This window comes from Periophthalmus magnuspinnatus, chromosome 6, assembly GCF_009829125.3.
Source record: "Periophthalmus magnuspinnatus isolate fPerMag1 chromosome 6, fPerMag1.2.pri, whole genome shotgun sequence".
NCBI lineage: Eukaryota > Metazoa > Chordata > Actinopteri > Gobiiformes > Gobiidae > Periophthalmus > Periophthalmus magnuspinnatus.
Window position 1 is genome coordinate 891,576 of NC_047131.1, and position 26,205 is coordinate 917,780.

The 26,205-nt window shown below is 42.5% G+C and overlaps 1 protein-coding gene across 1 annotated transcript; it reads left to right on the top strand.

Moving 5' to 3' along the window:
• Positions 1–3,734: 3,734 nt before the first annotated feature.
• smad6b (SMAD family member 6b) lies at positions 3,735–22,816 on the top strand. Its single transcript, XM_033967943.2, has 4 exons — positions 3,735–5,130; positions 10,199–10,258; positions 13,012–13,089; positions 21,981–22,816. The coding sequence occupies exons 1-4, from the start codon at positions 4,428–4,430 to the stop codon at positions 22,517–22,519; spliced, it is 1,380 nt and encodes a 459-aa protein (XP_033823834.1). The 5' UTR covers positions 3,735–4,427; the 3' UTR covers positions 22,520–22,816.
• Positions 22,817–26,205: the final 3,389 nt, after the last annotated feature.

Here is a 26,205-nt window from a genome sequence, read left to right on the forward strand (position 1 = left end):
GCTTTAATATGTAACTTTTTGGAGGTATGGCCATCTCCTCGTCTCTAAGGAGATGTTACCTTTGTCTTGCCCTGGCATGACATTAAACTTATCTATATTTGTGGTTCAGTTACAGGTTTGTTTGGTTTCTAAAAATACTTTGAAAAACACGTCCAGAGAGACAAGCAGGCGGCACTGCCCCCACCCAAAACATTGCATGGTGCAGGTTTAAGGGACCCAGACGCGGCAGTGCTTCCGGCTGCGTTCTGAGGGAGGATATTGTTCCTCTCTGTCAGTCGACCAAGGCTAACGGAGGGCTCGAGCAGAGTAGGCTTGGAGCGCCAGACTGGATGGCTATGCTGCATTTCCTCAGAGATAGCAAATCGCTTCATTCACAGCTAGTTCTAGTTACTCTTTTAAGGTTATAATAAACACCACTCCCAGTCTCAGGGCAAAGTCTTATGAAACCATATCTTTTACTGAAATCTGAGCCATTTCGGCAGAAGTGATTTGGTTCTAAACCCTCTGGCCGCCTGCTTCATGGCTATGGTCTGATTATAGTTTTTTTTAATTAGCATGTTTAAATTACATTTCTTTGTAATATTCAGATAATAATTTTTGGCCTAACACTGAACAAACTCACAACAGACTGAAAAAATATTGATTCCCTGCAGATGTGCACTTCCTGTTTGAGTGCTCCTGTCTCAGCTGTAGGACTGTGGAGCTCATAAACTAAAGAAGTAGACTAAGTGAGTGTGACGTTACCACAGTGTTCAGCTCCAAATGAAGCTCATCGAGGTTAGCAGTTATAGGGGCCAATTTGTAGCAGAGCCCTATTTGGAATTCTGATCACAAGTATCATCGCACCCAAAGAGCCAATCTGAAGCAAGGCTGTTAGCAACGTTGTCAATCAAACCTGTTGCTAACACTAGTGGGAGCGACCTTGGGGAAAGAAGGTGCCTGATTTCTCTGTTATTGATGTTCATATCTTGAATTACTGACACAATAGTGAAATAAAAACCCCAGGATCACATATAGCGGGTTAGTACGAACATTTAAAGACCAAAATGTTTGACAGCAGCAGTTACAGAGAGAGGGGACACAGTCAATGGAGCCGGAAGTGCGCCCATGATCACTTCCTATTTGAAACGTGGCAGCTAGCAGGTTAGCTATGTCCACATATAACAGTCAGTGGTTGAGCAGTGTTTTCTTGAATGGTGGTGAAGGTCTTTGCACATCTCTAAATATCTCACTTGTTTGTTGAACTTTTAATCCAAGATCTCAACTGTCCGCTCTAGAACTAAAATCGGGGGGAAAAAAAGCTTTTGGTTATTTTGCTTCCCAAAAATTGAATCCATTTGAAGACATGAAAAACTGGGCAGAACCACTGTAGCACTTTAATAATGTGGAGATAAACATTTATAATCAATCTGCTCCTGTTTTTAATGTTTTAGATGGACCTGCGCAGGTGTTTGGTTCTTTGGTTTTGTTTGTATTCTTCTGTATTTTAAGTCTGGTCATTGGGCTCTCGCTGTAGAAATAAACATAAACGAAAAGAAGTGTTGTGTCTCTAGACCCATAATCTTTTGCAATGAGTCCCGTGTGGCGGCATTGTGTCTGACCCCTCTGAACGGGGGTTGTGGTCAGCAGTGCTCTGCTCTTCCTGTGGCTCTCGCTCCTCTCAGGTCTGTGGAGTCTTGAGGCACTCAGCTATTTTGGGAGGTCACTTGGAGCTGGATTCTCCCAAAAGCGTCTGTCTGCTGATACTGCTATCAAGCACAGCTTTTAAGCAGGAGTCAGGGCAGTTTACACAAGTGACGCCAGTGCAGTTATCAGGGCCCTGACTTTAGATTAGGGCTCATTATGAGCATCCTTGAACAGGGAAGTGAGGGGCTCCCTGTGAACAAAAACAAGCAGAGCTGTTGAGAGATTAAAGTTTGGACCATACACTCCAGTGGAACATTCCCCCATCATAAGAGCTCCCAACACTGTTCCTAAAGGCTGCTTTGAAGGACATGGTCATCCCAGACCTACAGCAATAATAACAATCATTAAATTATAGATTTAGTTTGAATATCTTATTATATTCTTACCTTTCTTTGTTTAACAAGAGCATTACATTCTTTTTGTTTAACAACAAATATGGCAGATTTATGTGAATTTAAATGCTGAGTTTAGGGCAAAATGGTCACATTTATATCTACTTCCAGGAACCACTCACACATTCACACCCTCATATACCAGTGCATAGAAAAGTGTTTTGCCCTAGGACACAACAACATTATGCATGTGACATTTTGAACTTGGGATCAAACCTCCAAGCTCTTCTCCAGTTAACTTCACACACTGAACCAGATATTCTGTGTTCTTCACAAAGATTGAGCTGAATCAAGAGAATCCATCTTGTCTCCCATTGTCACGACTGGGTCCGACTGGACCTGAGACTGTGTAAAGAAGACTTTATGTATGGTCTCCTAAGGATTCTTTTCTCACTGTGGACCAGAGCCAGGTGAATATGTGTAAATTAAATTCTCATATCATGATTCTGTCTGGAGTAGGACTTGAACTGTCAATCTGTGGATCAGTGAATGGACACTGTCCCAGGGAAGTGTTTAAAGAGGAGAAAGATGCCCTGGAAGATGCACTGAAAGATGCACTGAAAGTATTTTAACCTTATTCTGGTGTTGTCTTCTGTTCAATGAGGAAACTTCACATCCTGGTCATACACAGGATTATAAATACTGATTGCAAATATTGAGTATAAATACAAATTATAAATATTGATTATAAATACTGATTATACATATTGACTATAAATACTGAATATAAATATTAATTATAAATACTGATTATAAAGATTGATTATGAATACTGATTATACATATTGGTTATGAATACTGATTATAAATATTCATGATAAATACTCCTTATAAATACTGATTATAAATGCTGATTATAAATATGGATCACTGGACTTCCCTTCAATTCTGGCTCCATTCACTTTGCTGTTGTTTGGTAAATGCTGTCCTCTCATAACTGTACTTCATTCATCACTTGTTAAACTGTTTCAGTGTAGGGCGTGACTTTGTCATCAAGGGGCGGGGCTACACTGGTTTCAGCCCATCAGAGCTGTGAAGTCCTGGCCCTTTGCTTGAATGGCTTGAGTTGTCGTGTGGGCGTGGGTCAGAGTTACGCAGTTTAACTCTTTTTTGGCAGGATTCATTAATAACTGCAACAAGTAGCCCCAGCCACAGGCCAGTCACGTTTGTCTTACGTGATGACGTGATTACGCAGAGAGTAGAATACTACAGCTGTATTAATGTCATCACTGAGGTGTTTGTCCATCATGTCTTTATCTGACCACACTGACTCATTCATAGTCACATCGGTCCTGTTTGTTGTGCTGTTTAATTACAAACGTAATGCCCACAGCTTCACACATTAAACAGCCGCATACTTTTGAGTGTGCGGCTGTTTTAAGCTCAAATTTTGAGCTCAAATTTTGAGCTCAAATGGAACTTCTTTCATGATTGTGATTATCGAAGAATGTGCAATAATCTAGAGTCTGTTTCTGTGGGGTTATTCGACTCTAATAATGTACATCTTTACATATTTACATATATGTTTATATCCAAGTTCAGGACGGACTGTAGAAAGTTGGTTTCACGTTTGGTGTTTTCGCCTTTAAGAGTTAAGAAACTCGAAACCTTGTTTGCGCAACAGTCAGTGCAGCTCCCAGCCGCCAAAGTGTCTAGACTAGCACATGATGGGAGTCAGCCAATGGCTCCACCGCTCTCCTTGGGGGCCCCGCGCGCGTGTGTATGTGTGTGCGCGTGTGCGTGTGAGGAAGAGGGGCAAAAGGAAAAGAGAGAAAACGCTGAGAGAAGAGGCTGTGCGTTGTAGTTTGGCTGAGAACTGCGCCGGACGTTTCTGGATTGAGACACAGATCTTTCCTCCGGGTTTACAGCTCTTTCCAAGGATTAAACCCTCCACGTCCTGCCTCGAGTCTGCTTTAATGCTCGTTTAAAGGATTAAACCACGTCCTCGCTCCGCTCTGCGTGCCGAACAAAGTAGTTTGGAGCTGGCTTTAAATGTCCGTGCTTCAGACCGTGTTGCGCCCTGGGCCACTGGGTTTGGATTTGGCTCAATTTTTCTTGACTTGTTGGTGTTTGGTTTGACTCTGCTCCCCAGTGATGTTTTATCGCTTTAAAGCGTGTCTTTGTGCGTGAATGTGCGCGGATCGAAATGCTGCAGCTTGTTTTTTCAACCGTTTTGTTTTAGACCAACTCCACTTCATGTGGAGTCTCCGCTGCTCGCGCGCTGGCTGTGCACGCGCTGCGCGGCATTCCACTCTCATTCATGTTTGGCACCGACTGTCTCCACATCAGTTGTTTTAGAAGAGCCTTCTTACACGAGAATAAACGCCCTTTCTACACTTGAAGTGTCGTATGTTCAGGACGAAACGCTCAGGTCTTGTCCGGAGACTCTGGAGAAGCCGTTTGATCCCAGACCGAGATGAGGACAATGGGACAGGAGACAACGACGAGCTGTACGCAACCAACCCGGAGAAGATTCCCAAAACGGACTTCAGAACGATGACCCCAAGCGGCTCTCCCGTGCGGCCCGCGGGGGACAGGGGCGCCCCGGGGGACAGGAGCGCCCCGGCGGACCAAGGCGGGGGCGCGCTATGCCCCCTGGGCAGGGACAGCGAGGGTAGGACCGTCACGTGCTGCTTGTTCAAAGACAGGGACCACTCTGAGCTCTCGCGGGACCCAGGCTCGTGCCAGCTCACCCGGGGGGGCCCACATGAAGCACAGCAGGCGATGCCACGCGCACTGCTGGAGCACGAGCTCAAAAGCGCGGCTCACTGCCTCCTGAAGCGGCTGAAGGAGAGGGCTCTGGACGCGCTGTTGGAGGCGGTGGAATCTCGCGGAGGTGTGCCCAGTGACTGTGTAATGGTGTCCCAAACAGACCTGCGGCTGGCCGGCCACGCCGCGTCACCGCCGCTGCTTGTGTGTAAACTGTACCGCTGGGCAGACCTCCAGCACGAGGCGCAGCTCAAACCACTGTGTGAATGCACGAGCTTCGGTGTCCAGGACAGCGCCATCGTGTGCTGCAACCCCTATCACTACAGCCGCCTGTGTGGGCCAGGTATGCTCCATCTACACACCTTACACACTATACACACACCGTACACACACCGTATACACACCGTACAAACACAGTATACACACTTTACACACATCTTAAACACATCCTACAAACACTGTACATACATCCTACAAACACCGTACACACACCTTACACACACCGCATACACACCGTACACACACTGTATACAGACTGTACACACACCCTATACACACCGTACACACACTGTACACACTCCGTATACACACCATACACATGCAGCATCTGCCTGATCTGGGGCTTGATATAGGCGATATTAAGTCCCACAACAAAACCAAATGTCTGAAACAGTATTCTGTATCCTGCATGTACCGCAGTTTTATTGTTGACTACAGTTTATCTCCTGTTTAAACCTCTTCTTTGACCTATGACCCTGGAGTCAGCGGAATGACCACTATCATATCATGCGCCATATTTGTTTAGCAGGAATCAGAAGTGGGTCTCAGGTCTGTCGTTCCATATCCTGCTGACAACGGGCTGTAGGGTGATGGTTTGGTCAGGTTTGTAGTTCCATATCCTGCTGACAACAGGCTGTAGGGTGATGGTTGGTTTGGTCAGGTCTGTAGTTCCACATCCTGCTGACAACAGGCTGTAGGGTGATGGTTTGGTCAGGTTTGTAGTTCCATATCCTGCTGACAACAGGCTGTAGGGTGATGGTTGGTTTGGTCAGGTCTGTAGTTCCACATCCTGCTGACAGCAGGTTATAGAGTGATGGTCGGTTTGGTGGGCAGTGGGGAGGGGGGCTGTGATTTGGCACACCCCAGCACAGGGGTCACATGACCCCGCTGACCCGCTGTCAGCCCTGGATCATGTGTAGAGATGTGTGTGTTAGTATTTCTGTCTCTTCACTGGCACTGAACCTGGAATTTCCATAACATCCATATTTACTAGAGCCAGCTGGCAGCGAGCAGCTCCAGAGTCAGAAGTCCAACTATATCAGGGCCGATCTCAGGAAAAAGAGGACTCCACTTGTCAGAACATTGTGTGTATGGGTGTCTCTGTAATGTAACCTCTGTAGTGTGTATGTGTATGTCTGTAATGTTAGCTCTATAGTGTGCATGGGTGTTTATTTAATGTTACCTCTGTAGTATGCATGGGTGTCTCTGTAATGTTAGCTCTGTAGTGTGTATGGGTGTCTCTGTAATGTTAGCTCTGTAGTGTGTATGGGTGTCTCTGTAGTATAACCTCTTTAGTGTGTATGGGTGTCTCTGTAGTGAGTATGGGTGTCTCTGTAGTGTTACCTCTGTAGTGTGTATGGGTGTCTCTGTAATGTGTATGGGTGTCACTGTAGTATAACCTCTATAGTGTGCATGGATGTCTCTATAGTGTGTATGGGTGTCTCTGTAATGTTAGCTCTGTAGTGTGTATGGGTGTCTCTGTAGTATAACCTCTTTAGTGTGTATGGGTGTCTCTGTAGTGAGTATGGGTGTCTCTGTAGTGTTACCTCTGTAGTGTGTATGGGTGTCTCTGTAATGTGTATGGGTGTCACTGTAGTATAACCTCTATAGTGTGCATGGATGTCTCTATAGTGTGTATGGATGTCTCTGTAATGTTACGTCTAGTGTGTGTGTGTCTCTGTAATGTTACCTCTGTTGTGTATGGGTGTCTCTGTAATGTTACATTTGTAATGTGTATGGGTGTCTCTGTAATGTTACCTCTGTAGTGTGTATGTGTCTCTGTAATGTTACCTTTGTGGTGTGTATGGGTGTCTTTGTAATGTTACCTTTGTAGTAGTGCTGGGCGATATGGAAAAAAAAATCTATCATGATATGGATTATTTTATATCACGATATACCACAATAAAGTATGTTTTCTCTGAAAAGCTTTGTAAATGCTGGTGTGAGAGCTTTTAGAGCTCTGAGCTTTAGAGTTCTGAAATAAAACGATAAAGTATGTAATGTAATAATAACATATTTTGATAGCAATTTAAATTTTTCTCATCATGAATCATAAATGATTTATGGATTGATTTAATAATTGGATACTGTGGGGAGCTAGTATCACTATTCATTCTTTACCATGACAGGCAAAATAATAAATAATGAATAAAATGGAAAGAATAACTTGTTCAATAATGTTTTCTACATAGGCTGATCAACCGTAACACAGGATAACTAATATTTTGGTTGCTACTATAATATTCCCATTGCAATATTACACTAAGCCATTTTTAGATTGTTTTACACTTACCAGTGGTTAGCTGTTGATAGTGACCAAAGCATTGTAGCCATTCCCACTCATGCCTTTACAAATATAACGCAAGATGGCACATGTGATTTGTTTATGGACATTTTCTCATACAACATGGCTTGTGCGAAAGACTGCTTTATCTTCGGCTGGCTATAGTTTTTCTTTTCGCAACTTGCCTCTGCAGTTGCACAACTTGGTTCTCTTATGTATTCTTTTTTTGTGGATCTTCTTCAGGTGATATAAGAGCTTTGTTCTGTTGGCATTGGGCACAGAAATAGTCTTGTAGCATAGTTTGCATATGGCTGTCTTCTGCTCCTCTTGACCTCTTGAACCCAAAATGTAACCAAGTCACAGATGTCCCTCTTTTCGGCAAAAGTGCTTCTTCTTGGCCTGCCTGCATAGGTGTCTGTGTCTGTTATGACTTTGAGCATCTAACTTCAACCTGTTGCATGTCCATCGTTCAGCACTCATGAGTTAAGTAACGTAAGCATGTCACAAACCTGCGGGACACATAAAGAACGTAAACCAGCATCATGTCACGAAACCACAAGAGGGAGTTTCTTTGCAAAAAATCTCATATTCTTCTTCTTTATTTTTGCTTATTTAAACTTAGAGTTTACTATACTTTAACTAATACAGTTGTCGCAGGCTATTTAATGATATATTTGCTGAAATAATTGATAAAAATTTGGTTAGAAACGATAGAAGAGAAATGGCGCAATAGACACTTTTCTATCTTCCCACGATATATATCATCATATCATGATGATACATAGTAGTAGTGTGTAGTGTGTATTGGTGTCTCTATAGTGTGTATTGGTGTCTCTGTAGTTTGTATGGGTGTCTCTGTAGTGTGGATGGGTGTCTCTGTAGTGTGTATTGGTGTCTCTGTAGTTTGTATGGGTGTCTCTGTAGTGTGGATGGGTGTCTCTGTAGTGTGTATTGGTGTCTCTGTAGTTTGTATGGGTGTCTCTGTAGTTTGTATGGGTGTCTCTGTAGTGTGTATGGGTGTCTCTGTAGTGTTACCTCTGTAGTATGTATGGGTGTCCCTGTAATGTAACCTCTGTAGTTTGTATGTGTGTCTCTGTAGTATTACCTCTAGTGTGTATGGGTATCTCTGTAGTGTTACGTCTGTAGTGTCTATGGGTGTCTCTGTAGTGTTACCTCTGTAGTGTTACCTCTGTACCTCTGGGTGTCTCTGTAGTGTGTATGGGCCTTTCTGTAATGTTACCTTTACAGTGTGTATGGATGTCTCTGTAGTGTAACCTCTGTAGTGTGTATGGGAGATGTGTCCTGCTGGGCTGGAGGCCCAGTCACATAAGAGTGGGGCCAGTGCACATAGCTGCTGCTCTCTCATGCGTGGGATTTTGCTGCGATTCAAAAGGAAGACCGTAATCTCCAAGTCAAACACGACTTGAGTGCAGAACATGAACACAGGGCCATACTTTAAAACAGAGCCATACTTTCATATAGGGCCATACTTTCACACAGGGCCATACTTTAACACAGGGGCATGCTTTAAAACAATGCTATTCTTTCACACAGGGTGATACTTTAACACAGGGTGATACCTTAACACTGAGCCATACTTTAACACAGGGCCATACCTTAACATAGGGACATATTTTACTTCAGCACAGGGCTATACTTTAACACAAGGTCAAACTTTAACACAGGGCCATACTTTCAAACAGGGCCATACCTTAACACAGGGCCATACTTTCAAACAGGGCCATACCTTAACACAGGGCCATACTTGAACCCTGTGGTCGGCAGGTTGACTCTGGTGTTAAACACACAGACTTTATTTCTTTTTATCCAGAGCGTTCTGAGGAAACAGATCATATGCATCCTAAAGCCTGTTTCCTGAGGTCTGTTTAGGTGAGTGGTGATAACTCGGGTTTGCGCTGCGCTGGCGCCAGGCTGACTCTGCATCTGAGTGACTGACTTCAGACCCTGGCAATTACTGCGGTCATTCTTAAAGGAGCCACGCGGCGCTCTGCTCCCTCTTCTTTTCTCTCTCCTCTCTCTCCTCTGCTCTCTCTCTCCTCTACCCTCATTCTACTCTCTTCTCTTTCTTCTACCCTCATTTCTCTCTCTCCTCTTTCCTCTCTCTCCTCTGCTCTTTCTCTCACTCCTCTACCCTTGTTCCTCTCCTCTCTCTCCTCTGCTCTCTCGTTTTCCTCTACCCTCGTTCCCTTCTCTCTTCAGCCTTCTTTCCTTTCTCTCTTCTGCCCTCTTTCCTCATTCCTCTCTCTCTCCTCTGTCCTCGTTCCTCTCTTTCCTCTCTTGCCTTTCTCCTCTACCCTCATTCCTCTCTCTCTCCTCTGTCCTCATTCCTCTCTTTCCTCCTCTCATTCCTCTCTTTCCTCTGCTCTCTCTACCCTACCCTTGTTCCCCACTCTCCTCTCCCTCTTTCCTCTTCACTCTTTCCCTTCTCTCCTCTCCCCTCTTTCCTCTCCTCTTTTCCCTCTCTCTTCTCTCTTTCCTCTCCTTTCTTCCCTCTCCACTCTTCCCCCTCTCTCCTCTACTCTCTTTCTTCTCCTCTCTTTCCTCTCCACCCTTCCCTCTCTTTACTCTCCTCTCTTTCCTCTTCACTCTTCCCTCTCTCTCCTCTCCTCTTCCCTCTCTCTCTCTCTCTTTGGCTGAAGTCACAGCTTGACTCTGGGCCTCACTTTGGATTTTTTGTGTCAGTAGGCAGTGGAGATGTTGGAGATGGATGGAGATGTTCAGAGTTGTACTTTAAATGTGCTGGTTCTTCATGTGGTTCTTCAGACATAGATCTGTTCTTCAGACAAAGATCTGTTCTAATTCTTTTTTTTTTAATGGTGTTTTGCAGAATCTCCTCCACCTCCATATTCAAGACTCGCCCTTAAAGAAGAAGACCACAAGCCACTGGGTGAGTGACTGGCATTTCAACATTTACTTATGACAGTAACATTAATAATGATAATAATACATTATATTGTGTTTGTATTAGGGATGGGACGATATACGATAATATCGTTAATCGCAATAAAAAAGGTCTGCAATTAATCGTTTGTGGCATTTTTTATAATCGCGATCATCGTGCACGATTATAATCTCCTTTACGGCACCACACTGCCTCATGTTTCCAGTTCCAATACAACATTTAGATGTTAGTTTGTGGTGTTTGCCCACTCTGACATAGCAATGACACTTGTAGCTTCTGTGCTTATCTCTGTCTGAACTATATTCTGTCAGATATCAGCAATAAACAAAGTCTGATCCGTAATGCTCCACAGGAACGTACCAGTGCGCGCCTCACCCGTGCGCACAGATGAGACGCTAATGTACACATCTTATATTTTTACCTACAATAATGCAAACTGCAGAATAAAACAACACCTTTTAAACAATAGACAAATTAAGTCTAATTCATACAGCTGAACACAAATGTGCCAGAGTGCATGGTCCGAATGTGCACTATGTGCACAGAAGCAATGATAACGATTATACACAGTATATTTTACCTACAATTAAGTCAATAGCAGAATAAACCATGCTTACCGATCGAGAACAGCATCCAATCCATCAAAAAATAAGGTCCTTTACTCCTGAGTCCACTGTGGGATCTTTACTCTTTGCCATGAACCGCTCCGGGTCAGAGATGCCTCTAGTTTAACTTGTACAAACATCCACAGTGTCCTCGATCACGTACTCCCTTTGGTTTGTCCGTTTCGTCATGTTTAAAACGCAAAACAACAGTGCGTAAAATGCGCCATTATGCACACATTTCTGCATCCACTCGTTTCCCAATTCACCAAAGTGCCTTAATTAAAAAAAATTAAGTGTTCGTCGACGGGCACTTGCGTCACTTCCGGCGCAACAAGGACTGGTCCATTTCGACAGCATGGCATTGAGGAGTACACATTTTCTTCCGGGTACGTCTGTTTATGGAAAACCATGGCATGTGATACATCATCCTGTCCCACTGCTCATTGGCTGTAAGGGGAAAACGTCACTAAATGTGTGTGATGTAATTGGTTGATTCTACAAGGGGAAGAGTGGGGCGTAAACTTTCAGTCATCTGTAGCACTGATTCGCTGTCTGCGGGCTCAGTAACCCACAACCCCCACCTTATTGGCCAACACTGGTGTCAATCACAAGCTAACACGTGTGTTTAGCACTGGGGAACAAAGTTGGCGCTGTCAGAAGTTTATTATGCCTGAAATCGACAAAAGAAAGGCAAAGAAGTGACGGAGCAGTTTTCATATTTGGAGTACTTTCCTGCAACAGATTGGACATGGAGGATCTTATTTTGTGGACATAATTTCTTGACTGGATTATATTCTCTGGACCTTTATGGAACAAAAGAGACCAACTTTGTGTGAATATGTTGATGTTTGACAGAACCAGAGCGCTCAATGGTAAGTGAAGTCCAGATTCACATTTTGTGACTTTTCTGTAAAAAGTCAGCACTGTGGTGATTGCAGGTGAAAATGGTTTGCATATCCAGAAAGACAAGCGCCGCAGCTTTCATTTGATGTGTAGATTGTTTGTGTGGGTGACGCAGAAGTGTATGTACATTGCTGTAAAGTTGTAAAGTAGGCCCGGGCCGTCGGAACATTAACAGGTTAATAATTATCACGATAATATCGTTAATCGCGATTATTTTGGCCACGATAATCGTGAGTCTAAAATTTAATATCGTCCCATCCCTAGATTGTATATAATTCAGATTATAGTGAGAGAATGGAAAGAAAATTATTTTAAAAAGATTTGAAAATATTTTTGTTACACGCGGGTTTGTTGAGTTTGCATGTTGTCCTTTTGTCCGCGTTAGTGTGTCTGCGTTGGTGGTCTGCGTTCTCCTTGTGTCTGCTTTGATGTGTCTGCATTCTTGTGTCTGTGTTGGTGTGTTTGGATCCTCCTTGTGTCTGCGTTAGTGGTCTGGATGCTCCTTTTGTCTGCGTTCTTCTTGTGTCTGCGTTTTTCTGCATTGATGTGTTTGTGTTGGTGGGTCTGTGTTCTTCTTGTGTCTGCGTCGGTGTGCCTAGATGCTCTTTGTGTCTGCGTTCTTGTGTATGCGTTGGTGATCTGCATTCTTGTGTATGCTTTGGTGGTCTGCATTCTTCTTGTGTCTGTATTGCTGTGTCTGCATTGGTGTGCCTGCACTCTTCTTGTGTTCTTCTTGTGTCTGTATTGGTATGTCTGCGTCTCCGAAATTGCTGTTTTATTGTCTTATGTGTTGTTGTTCTGTGAAATTAATCAGTATTCACTTTCTTTGTTAAACAGAGCAATGTTTCATATGTAAATGTGTTTTTGCAGAGTCTGTGTTTCTGACCAATGAAGATGTAATCATAATGTTCTCTATCGTTTACTTTTACTAATAAAAACGAGTGACCCATAGACGATGATTTCACCTAAAAAAATAATTCCAGGCGTCTTTAGCTTTGTGAACACACACTGTAGTCAAACTGCTCTTTAAATAGTTTCCAAACTCGTCTTTACTACAGAGCGTTCATCTGCTAGTCAGGTTTACAGGTTATAGATATTTTTGTAGCTGCTGATAGTCAAAATGTTTTTAGAGCTTTGTTTCCAAACTGTGGTCCATGTCCCTTTGAGGGTGAACAGGAGCCTGTGTGGTTTAGTTCCTTTGTCCTCACACTCTTGTTTCTTTGTACATAGATCGCTCGGACTCCACAGTGTCATACTCTGAGAGTGAGCCTGCGAATTCGCCCAACAGCTCGCCGGGGGAGTTCTCAGGTGGGTGTGCACTTTGCAAGTGCGGGTGTCCCCTGGAAGGGGGCGTATCTTTTGGAGTTGGGAGTGTCCTTCATGTCAATGTCAGTGTTATTTCTATAGCACATGTACAGCAGTCGCCCAAAGAGCTTCACAGGCACAAAAACAGCATAACAGAGCAGAAGATTAGGATAAGTACATATAAAAAATGCTACAAATGTACAGCTTAAACTGTGTTAAAAGCCAAAGCAAAGAAATGTGTTTTAAGAGCAGAAGACTCTAGAGGGAGCTAGAGAGGGAGCAGTGCCGATGTGCAGAGGTAAAACTGTTCCTCAGTTTCGGGACAGACACGGTAAAGGCCATATCAACTCGAGTTCTTCATCCAGATCTGGGCACATTTATAAAAGCTGGTTCTGATCTGGTTCTCTGACCTTACTGATTTGGGACATGACGTGATAAACACTTTGATAAACGCATTGTTTGGTGGGAGTAGATGGTCCGGAGGGTGTATTTTGAGTGTTGTGTGCCCCCAAAGGAAAACTATGGCAGTTTCCTAATTGAATGTTAATGTTGTTAGTACTATTTGCAAATTTGCAGGTGTGCAGAGGTGTTTCTAGGTCTGTATGTTCAGTGTTGTTGTTGTTGTGTTTGCCTCATCAAGTTATCTCTAGTTTAGATACTGTGTTCACAACATGTATCACATGCACCAGTAATGAACCATAAAAAGTCAATTTTTTTTTTTCAAACCTGAACATTTCATATCCTCTCTCTCTCTCTCACTCTACATATACCCCCCCCCCACACACATATATATATATATATATATATATATATATATATATATATATATATATATATATATATATATATATATATATATATATATATAAATAAAATTATAATTTTTTTATTATTTTTTTCATCATTATTATTTTAATTAGAATACAGGACAGCCCTAGAAGGCCTACGTGTATTCTCATGGGAGGATTAGCATGCTAGCATCATTTACCAGAGAAAACACAGCAGACTTCAGCTCTGTGCTCAGATTGGAGCCTTTTTGTTTTCCTCAGTACAGTCATCCTGCACATGTGTGTTATTGTCTCATTAAAAGCATTAGAGATCAGGGAGTGTGACACAGGGCCCATCCTCTGTGAGAGGAGCTGCTTCTGGCCCGCCTCCTGTTTTTTTTTTTTTTTCACAAATATTTGAGTGGGATTAAATTGTAATCAGATCCAGCTACAGCAGAGCACCGTGGCACTCCAATGTGTTTGTGTTTGTGTGGAGGCTTGTTGTGTGTTTGTGTTTGTGTGGAGGCTTGTTGTGTGTTAGTGTTTGTGCAGAGGCCTGTCTTGTGTTTGTGTGGAGGCCTGTCGTGTGTTTGTGTGGAGGCTTGTTGTGTATTTGTGTTTGTGTGGAGACTTGTTGTTTGTTTGTGTTTGTGTGGAGGCCTGTCGTGTGTTTGTGTAGAGGCTTATTGTGTGTTTGTGGCTGTGTGGAGGCCTGTCGTGCGTTTGTGTGGAGGTTTGTTGTGTGTCTGTGTGGAGGCCTGTAGTGTGTTTGTGTGGAGGCCTGTCGTGTGTTTGTGTTTATGTGGAGGCCTGTTGTGTGTTTGTGTGGAGGCTTGTTGTGTGTTTGTGTGGAAGCTTGTCGTGTGTTTGTGTGGAGGCCTGTCGTGGGATTGTGTTTGTGTGGAGGCTTGCCGTGTGTTTGTGTGGAGGCCTGTTGTGTGCTTGTGTGGAGGCTTGTTGTGTTTGTGTGGAGGCCTGTTGTGTGCTTGTGTGGAGGCTTGTTGTGTTTGTGTGGAGGCCTGTCGTGTGTTTGTGTGGAGGCTAACAGCAGCAAGTCCATCTGTTAGTATAGACCTGCTGCCTTTACTATAGACCTGCTGCTGTTAGTATGGACCTGCTGTTGTTAGTATAGACCTGCTGCTGTTAGTATACACCTGTGACTTATGGAACTATATATTGCAGGCTCAATTGTGGTATTTTTTGCAGTATCGTGGGAGGAGTAGATTTTTTGTATTTAATTTGATACCATTTAAGCTGGTTGAGTTGAAGGTTGAATGTGACTTCTGTGTTTAATTCTTGCATCAGTCTGTTATGTTTCTGTCACAGCTCAGGCCTTTTAACGATCCTGTCTACTAGTACTTTCAATATTATTGTTATTATCTGCTAGTAAGGACCTGCTGCTTCTCTATGTACCTAAATTAAAGTCAGACGCCCGTCATTGTCATCACTACACAAAGCGACACACTTCATGAGTCAACACCTGCGGATTAGTGAGCCAACCACAGCTCCTCTGGGGATGTGGTGAGGAGCCGTGTTCCTCTGGTTCTGCTCTGGCAGTTGGATTCTTACTCCTTCTCGTTGGTTCAGGTTTGGTGTCAGGCTTGATATTGAGGTCGCGTGAGGTTTTGGTTGTATTTAAATCTTGTTTTCACTATTGACTTAACACATACAAAATTTATACAGGAACTGTACTTGACCTTAAGGTCTGGTGTCATCATCTACAGAATAGAGCTGGTTAGAATCACAAGACTCTGAGCCAGAGGCTCATGATAAACTGCTTTAATGTCAAACTGTATGTGGAGCTGGGTCTCTTTTCTGAAAGAACATTTGAGGGGCACAGGGAAGCGAGTGAGGTCTTTCCTTAAGCCTGAGACCACAGAAATCCCCATAGAGCCGTAATGGGCCTCACACACTGACTGAAAAACACTGGAACTGGATTGTTTAGTCCAGGAGCTTCATCTGTTCACAGTGAAGTGCAACTCTGAGCACAATCATGTTATTACTGCAGGAAACACATTGATGAATGAAACAGCTACAAGGGCAAATGTAAAGATCCCATTAGACTCATCCTTCAGTGCCCCTGGAACAAGGGCAAATGTAAAGATCTCACTAGACTCATGCTTCAATGCCACTAGAACAAGCTGCAACAAGTAGAGAGAGAACGATATATCCTTTAGCCGATACAGGCCGATTATTTTCTGGCTGTTGCCCAAAGACACACACAAAGCTTTAGTTTTAATGTGGAGAAATTACTGCACAAAACCTGACACAGCTCTCTTACAGGTCTGAGGTAAATAAAGGCTATAGGTGAGTCTTATCTGTGGATTTTAAACAGTATCGGCATTGCCCATGAAAAAAACATATCAGTCGATCTATGGGCACGAGCGGAAGAAGAGATCTAGGGAACCAGTTTCTAGATATTGTGTCAGGATCAAGACAAACAAACTGAAAGATGAGCCCCGTGAGTATACTCACTACACTCAGTATACTCAATATACTCACTATCCTCAGTATACTCAATATACTCACTTTACTCAATATAGTCACTATACTCAATATACTCAATATACCGTATATTCCGGACTATGAGTTGCACTTTTTTCATAGTTTGGCCGGGGGTGCGACTTATATGTGAAATATATAATTTCACATCTTCTTTATTTTCACACTGACAACTGCGAGAGGGCACTCTAGGCTTGTTTACCAGTATGGCAGCCATCTACTTACGGAGTGGTACTTCATCTACATTTAGTGATTTGAAGTGAGATCAAGCATAACCTTAGCACTTCGTGCTTTAGTTATCTGATTAAGCATTAATATCTTACGTTAACACACCAGACACGTATTCAGTTCGATGTGTATGCTTCATGTACGTGTTTATGTATGTCTTAGGCAACGGTTGATTATACATGTTACAGTTCACTTGTTTGACCACTGGATGTTGCTGGTATGTTTGTAATACCTGTAAGAAAATTTACTTGACTCATTTTCTTTGATTCATTTCATATTTATTTTCCCTTCATTTATCAGACATAAATGTGCTAAGTTTTCATTTGGAACAATATTGTTAATGTTTAGTTTATCATGAGTCTAATTAAAGGTCACGGAACTACTTTCTGTTTTCCCGTTCAGCCTTTTTACGCTAATGTGAAGTCTTACCCAACAGAGCACTATTTAAGAAACAACTGAAAAGTCAAATATAAAGTTTCGGTTCACCATTTTTACTAGCAGGCCAAAGTGGTATGTATATTTTCCATGTGTTCATATAGTATTTTGTGTGTATATGTCATATCAGCCAGAACTTATGTTGTGCTATTTCTACGATGTGAACTGTGATGAAGAAGTAAGACCACAGTAAACATCAGTGAAAAGAACTCTCATGTCTCTCGTGTTTGTGGACAAGCCGGCATATGTTACGTTAGCGTAGCGTATCTCATTAACTGTTAATATCTTACGTAAACATACCAGACATGTATTCAGTTCTTTGTCTATGTGTTATATTAGCGTGTTGTACTGCTATTCAGCCTGTTGTTGTCTATTTTACTGTTATTATTATAACTTGCATTTAAAAAAAACTTGCCCAATATGAAGTGATATTACTGTTCTTGGTCAGTTTGACAATTATGTTTTGGTCTTTTTAATCATTAATCACACTGTCAATACTAAAAGCATGTAGTTTGAAGTGAGTTCTGATTTTGGAGTCAATCGCACTCATAAAAGTCTATCTGGTTTATGTTCAGGAAGCTTAAAATGTTGTAATTAAAAGACAAAATACAAAAATACAGATCCTTCAATATGAGGAAAAACAGGTTCTGTTGTATCACCAGCCTTAGTTTGAGAACCTAAGAGCCCAAGGAACTCAGGTACACATCTCACTTTAACGCATGTTCTTTAGATTGAGAACCTGAGAGTCCCAAACCCAGAGGAACTCAGGCTTGGGGAGCGCACATCCCACTTTAAAGCATGTTGTTGGAGTGAACTGCAGTTACATGCACCTGTTTCTCAGTGGTTTGGACAGCCCTGCATTTGAAGCAGCTGTCAGTACTTCCTGAACGAGCGTCCCAGGGCAGCTATGACCACCTCATCACGTCACTCTCACTGACACCAGGATGGCTGTTTCGCTGGAATCGTGTCTCCATCAGTTTTTTTAGCACTGTGACCTCAGACTGTGTGAGCACAGGTCACAAACAGAAAGACACGGTGACTTTAGCAATTGGTTAGCTCACTCACAATGAGAAGGTCCTGGGTTTGACTCTTTTTGGACTTTGTGACTGTATAGGTGCATCAGTTTAAACTTACAAAATGCTCTTGACCCAGGACTCCCCAGAAAACCCTCAAAAATCTCAGTGGGACTTTCCTGGTTAAATAAAAAAATAATAAAAGTCACAAATGAAACAGAAAAAGAGGAGAGTATGTCCTCTGTATATGAACAGGCTGCAGTCTGGAGTGAATGTTGTATTTAATGTAAAGTCTATAGCAGTCCAGAGAAAATAGAAATAAAATATAAACATCTGAATGTCAAACCCAGATCTTAAACCTCAGCTCCAAATGAAGCTCATCGAGGCTAGCAGTTATAGGGACCAATCTGAAGCAGAGCCATATTTGGAATTCCGACCGCGAGTATCATAGCAACCAAAGAGCCAATCTGGAGCGAGGCTGTTGAAGGTAACGCCCCTTTCCACAGGGGCTGCTTAGAAACGCTGTCAATCAAAACTTGTTGCTAACTTGTTGCTAGTGGGAGCGACCTCGAGGAAAGAAGGCATCTGATTTGTCTGTTATTAATGTTCATATCTCGTGCTATAGACACAATAATGAAATAAAAAACAGGATCATGTAGAGTGGATGAATACGAACATTTTAAGACCAAAATGACGAGTCTGACAGCAGCAGTCACTTCCTATTTAGAACATTTGGAACACGTGAGCAGACATGAGCTTGGTGCAGTGAATCCATATTTCAACATGGATCACCGGTTCTGTTTGTGGATCAGTACCATTTGGTTTTTCAGATAATTACTGTCATGTAATCTAGGCTAATGTTAGCAGGACATCCCCAGAGCCTGTCGCCTCCCTGGGGTGTGCATGAGGAGCTGGGACAGGCCCGGATCCGGATGTGGAAATAATGTGAGCGGAGTGCTTCCAGTCTGAATCAGGGCGTGTGGATTGTTTATTTAGGGGAAGGAGCCTCAGACAAACATCCTGTTTTAAAAAGGCTGTGGTGAATTGGCCCTTTGACACAGGGACAGTGGAATGTTACAGGATCTGGGGACCTGAGGTACCGCTGGAACACTCATCCAAATCAAATCATCCATTCTGAGAAATGTGCTGGTTTGGGTATCGGCTTCCAAAAATCGCTTCAACCGATATCCTTGTTCAACAAATAAACTGATGTAAAAAGACGATTTACAGATTGTATTTGGCCCAGAAACTTTTATTTACACAAAGTTGTTCTGTCATTACTTGAGAGAGCTACATAAACATCTGGGTCTGTTTAGTCTTATTTTATTTTGGTTTTAAGTAAATAAATGCTGTTTTGCAGTCTCTGGTATCTGTTGACATCGAGTATCAACAGATACTTAAAGCTGTAGTATCAGAATCAGTATCGGAGCTGAAAATGCAGGATTGATGCGTCCTTATGTGTCCTTTCACAGTTCAGTGTTTTTGTCAGCTCTTTTTGACGTGTTTAACTTTGAATATACGCCTTGTATTAAACATAAATCTCAGATCTAATCAGACTCCAGACAGGTGTCATCTCCACAGAGGGAGGTGTAATTTCCACAGAAGGACAGGTGTGATCTCCACAGTGGGACAGGTGTGATCCCCACAGAGGGAGAGGTCTGTCTCTGTAACACATTTATATGTAAATATAGATGATAGACAATAATATTGAAACTTCCCTCCATCAAGGGGTAGATGTAGAGGGGCAGATGTACAGTGGGCAGAGGGGCAGATGTACAGGGGCAGATGTGGAGGAGCAGAGTGGAAGATGTAGAGGGGGCAGAGGGGCAGATGTAGAGTCACAGAGGGGCAGTTGCAGAGGGGGCAAAGGGGCAGATATAGAGGGGGCAGAGGGCCAAATGTAGAGGGGGCAGTGGGGCAGATGTAGAGGGGGCAGAAGGGCAGATGCAGAGGGGCAGATGCAGAGGGGCAGATGCAGAGGGGCGTCCCTTCCCACTGACAGATGTAGAGGGGGCAGAGGGGCAGATGTAGAAGGGCAGATGTAGAGGGGCAGATGAAGAGTCGCAGACGGGCAGGGGCAGAGGGGCTCACTCTGGTTCAGTGTGAGTCTATTGTTGTGAGCGTTTGTGTCGTGACCTGAGAGGAGGGTCTTTGGTCGTCCTTATGCAGCAAACAAACTCACATAAGGGCAGAACCACGACACATTTACCCCTTTTCTCAGCAGCAGATTAACTGTTTTTCACAACAGATGGAACAGTACTTCTTATTTCAGGGCACATATTATTATTATTATTATTATTAAAAAACCCAAAACAAATTAAGTTAAAAAACCCAAAACAAGTCATTAAGTGCCATCTGCAGTTTAAAAGATTAAACCTGAAGTGTCTGAGTCGCACATTTAGTGTTGGGGCCATTTTGACACAGATTCATATCTGTATTTTTTGGGAGTGTCCGAAATGTCCCAAAATATGTTTTTTAAAATTAACAGTTTAAGTCAGATGAATGTGAAACCGTGGAATGACTGATTCTGTACCTTATGTGAAAGTTTACAGTGTACTTCCATTTTCATTCATCATTATATTATTATTACTCATGTGTCAAAGGTCAACATAGTGCTATGTAGGTCAGAGGTGTGCTGTGTGGGTCCAGGTCAGAGGTCAGTGATGTGCTGTATGGGTCCAGATCAGAGGTAGAGATCAACCGATGTGGGCTTTTGTCATGGCCAATGTCGAGGCCATGACGATTCTTTAGAATCCAGAGGAAGTGATGATAAGATCTGCAGATATTTTTGTGACGATATTTTAAATTTGCTACAAACTCCCACAGGAGTTAGGAGAGCTGTAGTCATGTTTGTGCATCTCGTCACATGTTTGTGTGCTCTGTATGCAGCAGGTCTTTATGCAGCAGCAGGCCTTCATGCAGCAGGTATTCAGGCCCATATATATATATATATATATATATATATATATATATATATATATATATATATATATATATATATATATATATATATATATATATATATATATATATATATATATATATATATATATATATATATATATATATATATATATATACACACACACACACACACACTTAGGGCTTCTGCTTAGATCAATTTCTGAATGACAACATATGAAATCCTTTTACACATTATAAAGAGTTAATAGGGTTTTGAGTGAAGCTTTAGCAGTCATTGTGGTTCTATTGACACAGCCTTTGGGGATCTGCATATGGAGCCTGTGAGTCGTCAGAGCTGTGAGTGCAGAGCCACACGTAGACCTGCTCAGGAAAAGGCCCTCTCATTGTTTCACTTTAGGTTCACAGCTCACCTTTGTCCTCCATGTTGTCTTCCTGCCCCTATAGGAACGTGCTGCTGTGGCACCTTTATCCTGTCAGTGCTCTGATGTGAGCGCCATGAGACAATAGGGCCATAAACTACACCATGTTGAGTTGTGTGGAGCTCAGTGAAGCAGAGCTCTGTGGAGAAGTACTGTGGTATTCACTAATGACATATAGAGATGAACACAGCCCCCCCCCCAGGCCATAGACTGTCAGCAGAAAGTCTGAGTTAGCTAAAGGTTGAGTTTGTTGTGTAGAGCTGTCTTCATTTAAAGGTGCCTGTTAATGGGCTGTTGTTCATTAAGCTCTGAGAGCTCACAGACTGAAAGGACTTGGGCCGTGGGCCAGGCTTAAACCTCTCTGCCAATAGACTGAGAAGCAAAAAAAACGACATCAGTGCAACATCAGTGTGACATCAGAGCGTGTATGAGTTAATGGGAGCTGATAGAATGAAGGCCGGAGGTTAGCGGGTCACAGGCTTGTGCTAAGTTGTCAGAGAGCTGACTGCTGTCCACCAGCCCATGGGGAGGGGAATATATGTGGGTGTGTGTGAAGAAGGTCAAAGGTCATTTATGAGTCTTTAACCTGACTGTGTGTGTTTCAGATGCCAGTCTGTCCCCAGACGCTATGAAGCAGGCCCACTGGTGTAATGTGGCGTACTGGGAGCACCGCACTCGCGTGGGGCGGCTCTACACCGTGTATGAACACTCTGTGTCCATCTTCTATGATCTACCTCAGGGAACAGGCTTCTGCCTGGGCCAACTCAGCCTTGAGCAACGCAGCAGCACAGTACAGCGGACTCGAGGGAAAATCGGCTACGGCATTCTCCTGAGCAAGGAGCCAGACGGCATCTGGGCCTACAACCGCAGCCACCACCCCATCTTCGTCAACTCGCCCACGCTGGATGTGCCCAGCGGCAGGACTCTGGTGGTGCGCAAGGTCATGCCCGGATATTCCATTAAAGTCTTTGACTATGAGCGCTCCTGCCTGCTCCGCCACACCTTGGACACAGAGCCGGACGGGCCCTATGATCCCAACAGTGTGAGAATCAGCTTCGCTAAAGGCTGGGGACCCTGTTACTCTAGACAGTTCATCACCTCCTGCCCCTGCTGGCTGGAAATCCTTCTCAATAATCATAGATAACAACTGTCCAAATACTACCTAGATCTAATATAAAGTTTTATATATTATATAAATATATATTGTACTTGTAAATACGGAGTCATTTTTACATTGTAATTATTTATGTACGGTGCAATGTGTTTATGGACAAGAGGATAAAGGAAAATGCACTTTGGCTTATATATATTATATATATAAATGTATTAAGACAATAAATGGAAACGACACAGTGAAAACGCCTGGATGTGACGTATAGTTTTTTATATTAACATCCAGACAAACAGATAGCAGTCACACTCATAATAAAGGATCTGCATTTAAACAGCTCTGGTTTGGTTCATTACTTTAGCTTTAGCGTTAGCTGTTCATACTGAAGAACACTGCTCTTTTGATCGCTGTGTTTCATGCTGACTACTCAAGACTATTCTATTTTCACTAGCAAAGTTCCATAATTGCGTTGTCTGGATTTTATTAGCCGGTTGTCCTTGAGGTCCCAAGAGCCTTTGCTGCAGATCAGAGTCTGTGTCCCCCCTTTAAATGTCCCCCACGCGTGTCCCCCCTTTAAATGTCCCCCTCATGTCTCCTACAGGCTCCACATTGACCACTGCACAACCACACCACCTCAGATCTGCTGGAATGTGCTCAAATATGAGGGAGTGTTACAAGCGCCCTGGAATCTGAAGAGCAGCAGCCAGAGTGGATGTGGTTTACCCGCTTCCTTCATAATGACTGGGTTTGGGTTTGAGGAGGGGGTGTGAGCCTCTGCCAACTTTGCACAAAATACATTCTTTGACACTCAGTTTCTTTAAAAATTTTAGGGGGAAAAATATTGGAAAAACAGTAGGTGTAATTACCTTGTGGTGCCTGCAAGTGGTGCTGTGTACTCTGTTTATGTACTGTGTACTCACTTATGTTGCTACAGTGTTGACTACTGTTGGTGTGTTTTATCTGTGCAAAGGGGACATTTGAGGTCTTTTCACTGTTCAAAACATGGCACATTTTGTCTTAAAAATCAGCAATATAAAAATGACTATTTTTGGATTGTGAAAAGGGCCCCACATAACAGGCTAATTGGTTGTAATTGAGCCAAAAAAAGAAAAAAAATGTGTGTGTGTGTGTATATATGTATAGATAGATAGATAGATAGATAGATAGATAGATAGATAGATAGATAGATAGATAGATAGATAGATAGATAGATAGATCAGCTTTGGAGAACAACAGATCTATCTACAGTGTGTTCTGTAGAAGTCGTCCTTGACCATTGCAGAGGAAAAGCATGTGGCCTGGTGAAGACCTCTGCTCCCTCAGTGTTGGCAGAATGACAGACCTCTGGAATGTGTCGGAAGAATTCTTTTACTGTTGTCCAAATATTTTTCAATATTTTATTTCTGTGTTTGTGTTTTACTAAATCTGCCTGTTTTTGATGAGTTAATCCTGGTCACTGGTTCCATGAAATATTATATTTATAAACTGTATTTATAACTATATTATAAAGCTCCACTAGACTGATTCTGTTCATATTTTGAAATATTTTTCTTTACTTATACTTGTATTTTTCACATTGTTGGGAGTAAAATTTGTATACTCATGCAATTTATAACTTAATGAGGGCAAAAATTAAGTCCCCCATCTTTATTATTATTTCAAAAACAAGGTTTGAAATTCAGATTAGAGTTATAAGTGTTATAAGGGTATAAAGGCTTTGAGTAAAGGTCCCACATGACACAAAACTGACTCTTGTACCTGTAATCCATGTTCTAATGCTGTTACCTCCTCATAAACAGACCTGGAGTTGTGTTTTGTTTAATTCACACATGTTTGAGTAACACTTTATTATTAGTCTGTCTGCATCTCAGAAACTCAAAATTCTCTGTTCCACCTTGTGATGTCATGAAGTGGTATTTTTCAACTAATCAGCTCCTTTTACTTTTAGTTCAGTAGAAATTGGCAATTCCAGGGCTGAAATTTTCCAAATGATTCTAGTGAAGGTGTATGGAGTAACACAATGGAGTACTTCCTGTATTACCACATGACATCACAAGGTGGAACAGAGTGTTTTCAGTTTGAGACAAGAACTGTGATATGGACCTTTAAGGATTAGTCTATGGAAAGTCCCCCAAAACAATGTAAACCGTGTGTGTGTCTTTTTAAACCCTGTTATTACGCTGAGGTTCCACATGGCCATCCCACATTCCTCATGTGACTAGACACAACGATCTGCGGAACTCCTCTGGCCTAGATCTGCCCTCCCCACAAACACTTCAGTTAAAAAGACTTTAAAAGACAACAGCATGAATTATACAGTGCCCAACTAAAATTTCCATAAAGAAACATAAATAAAAAGTCCCCTCAGGTGTAGCTCACCTAAACAACACTCTTATTTTATTTGCTCAGGTCTGTTACTGTCTGGTACAGGAATGTGCATGTTACTGTCTGTTATAAGAATGTGTGTGTGTGTGTGTTACTGTCTTTTACGGAAATGTGCATGTTACTGTCTGGTATGAGGCGTGTGTGCTACTGTCTGTTACTGGAGCGTGTGTGTTACTGTCTGTTACAGGAGTGTGTGTGCTACTGTCTATTGTAAGAGCATGTGTGTTATTGTCTTACGGGAGCGTGTGTGTTACTGTCTGTTACGGGAGCGTGCGTTAATATCTGTTACAGGAGCGTGTAACTGTTACAAAAGTGTGTGTGCTACTGTCTGTTACGGGAATGTGTGTGTTATTGTCTGTTACAAGAGCGTGTGTGTTACTGTCTGTTATGGGAGCGTGTGTGTTACTGTCTGTTACAGGAGCCTGTAGAGACTGACGCTGCCATTCTTATTTGTGAATGTGTTTAATTCTCTTTATATTACAGTATGTATGTCATGTTTTATAACTATGAAAAAACAACATCCAACCCTGATTTCAGCACAAACCCCAGGGCACAAGGACTGAACAAACAAACATCACTTCATGACATCATCTGGTTGAATAAAGCATCCAGTTTTGTACAGCTGACAGACTGTTCTTTTGCAAAATTTTATCTGTGGAGAAATAGATGGGCTGATTTTGCTGGATTACTCAAATATGCAGGATTTAAACAAAGCACAACGTTTTCTTGGTGGTTAAGAGAAAAAGGCCAATCTGGCATCCGTCCCGTCAGCGTTCTCTTCAACTGAATGCTGAACTGTGGAGAGAACAGTATTCTGTTCCCCAAACCAAAACCCGCCTCCTCAGTGTAATTACAGGCTGACGCACACACGATTTATTTTAGTCTTTCTTTCCACCGACAAAGGTTCATGAACGTCTCATACACACGCACATACATACACTCGGGCACATACACACAGGCACAGACACATGTACACACAGGCACATAAACACACCACACACACATACACATACATACACACACATATACACACGCACACATATACACACACACATATACACACACACACATATACACACACACATATACACACACACATACCGAGTCCTTACGGCTCATGATCAGAGCCTCTTCATATTCTACACAGATCATGGGAAGATAAATGTAAACAGCCACAAATCTGAGAATTCTACGGCTCAGTCTGTGGTTCAGACTATGGCTCAGTCTATGCCTCATCAGCCCTGTAGACTGTATATACAGTGTATATCATAAATAGTGTATATACAGTCTATGGTCTGAACACAGTTTAAAATGAAATTACTGTTTGAGAGCTG

Bases quoted from the DNA above. Each gene is read 5' to 3' on its own strand.
- smad6b (XM_033967943.2), top strand. From the start codon at position 4,428: ATGTTCAGGACGAAACGCTCAGGTCTTGTCCGGAGACTCTGGAGAAGC. The intron at 5,131-10,198 runs GTATGCTCCATC...GGTGTTTTGCAG, and splicing joins CAGCCGCCTGTGTGGGCCAG to AATCTCCTCCACCTCCATAT. The intron at 10,259-13,011 runs GTGAGTGACTGG...CTTTGTACATAG, and splicing joins AGAAGACCACAAGCCACTGG to ATCGCTCGGACTCCACAGTG.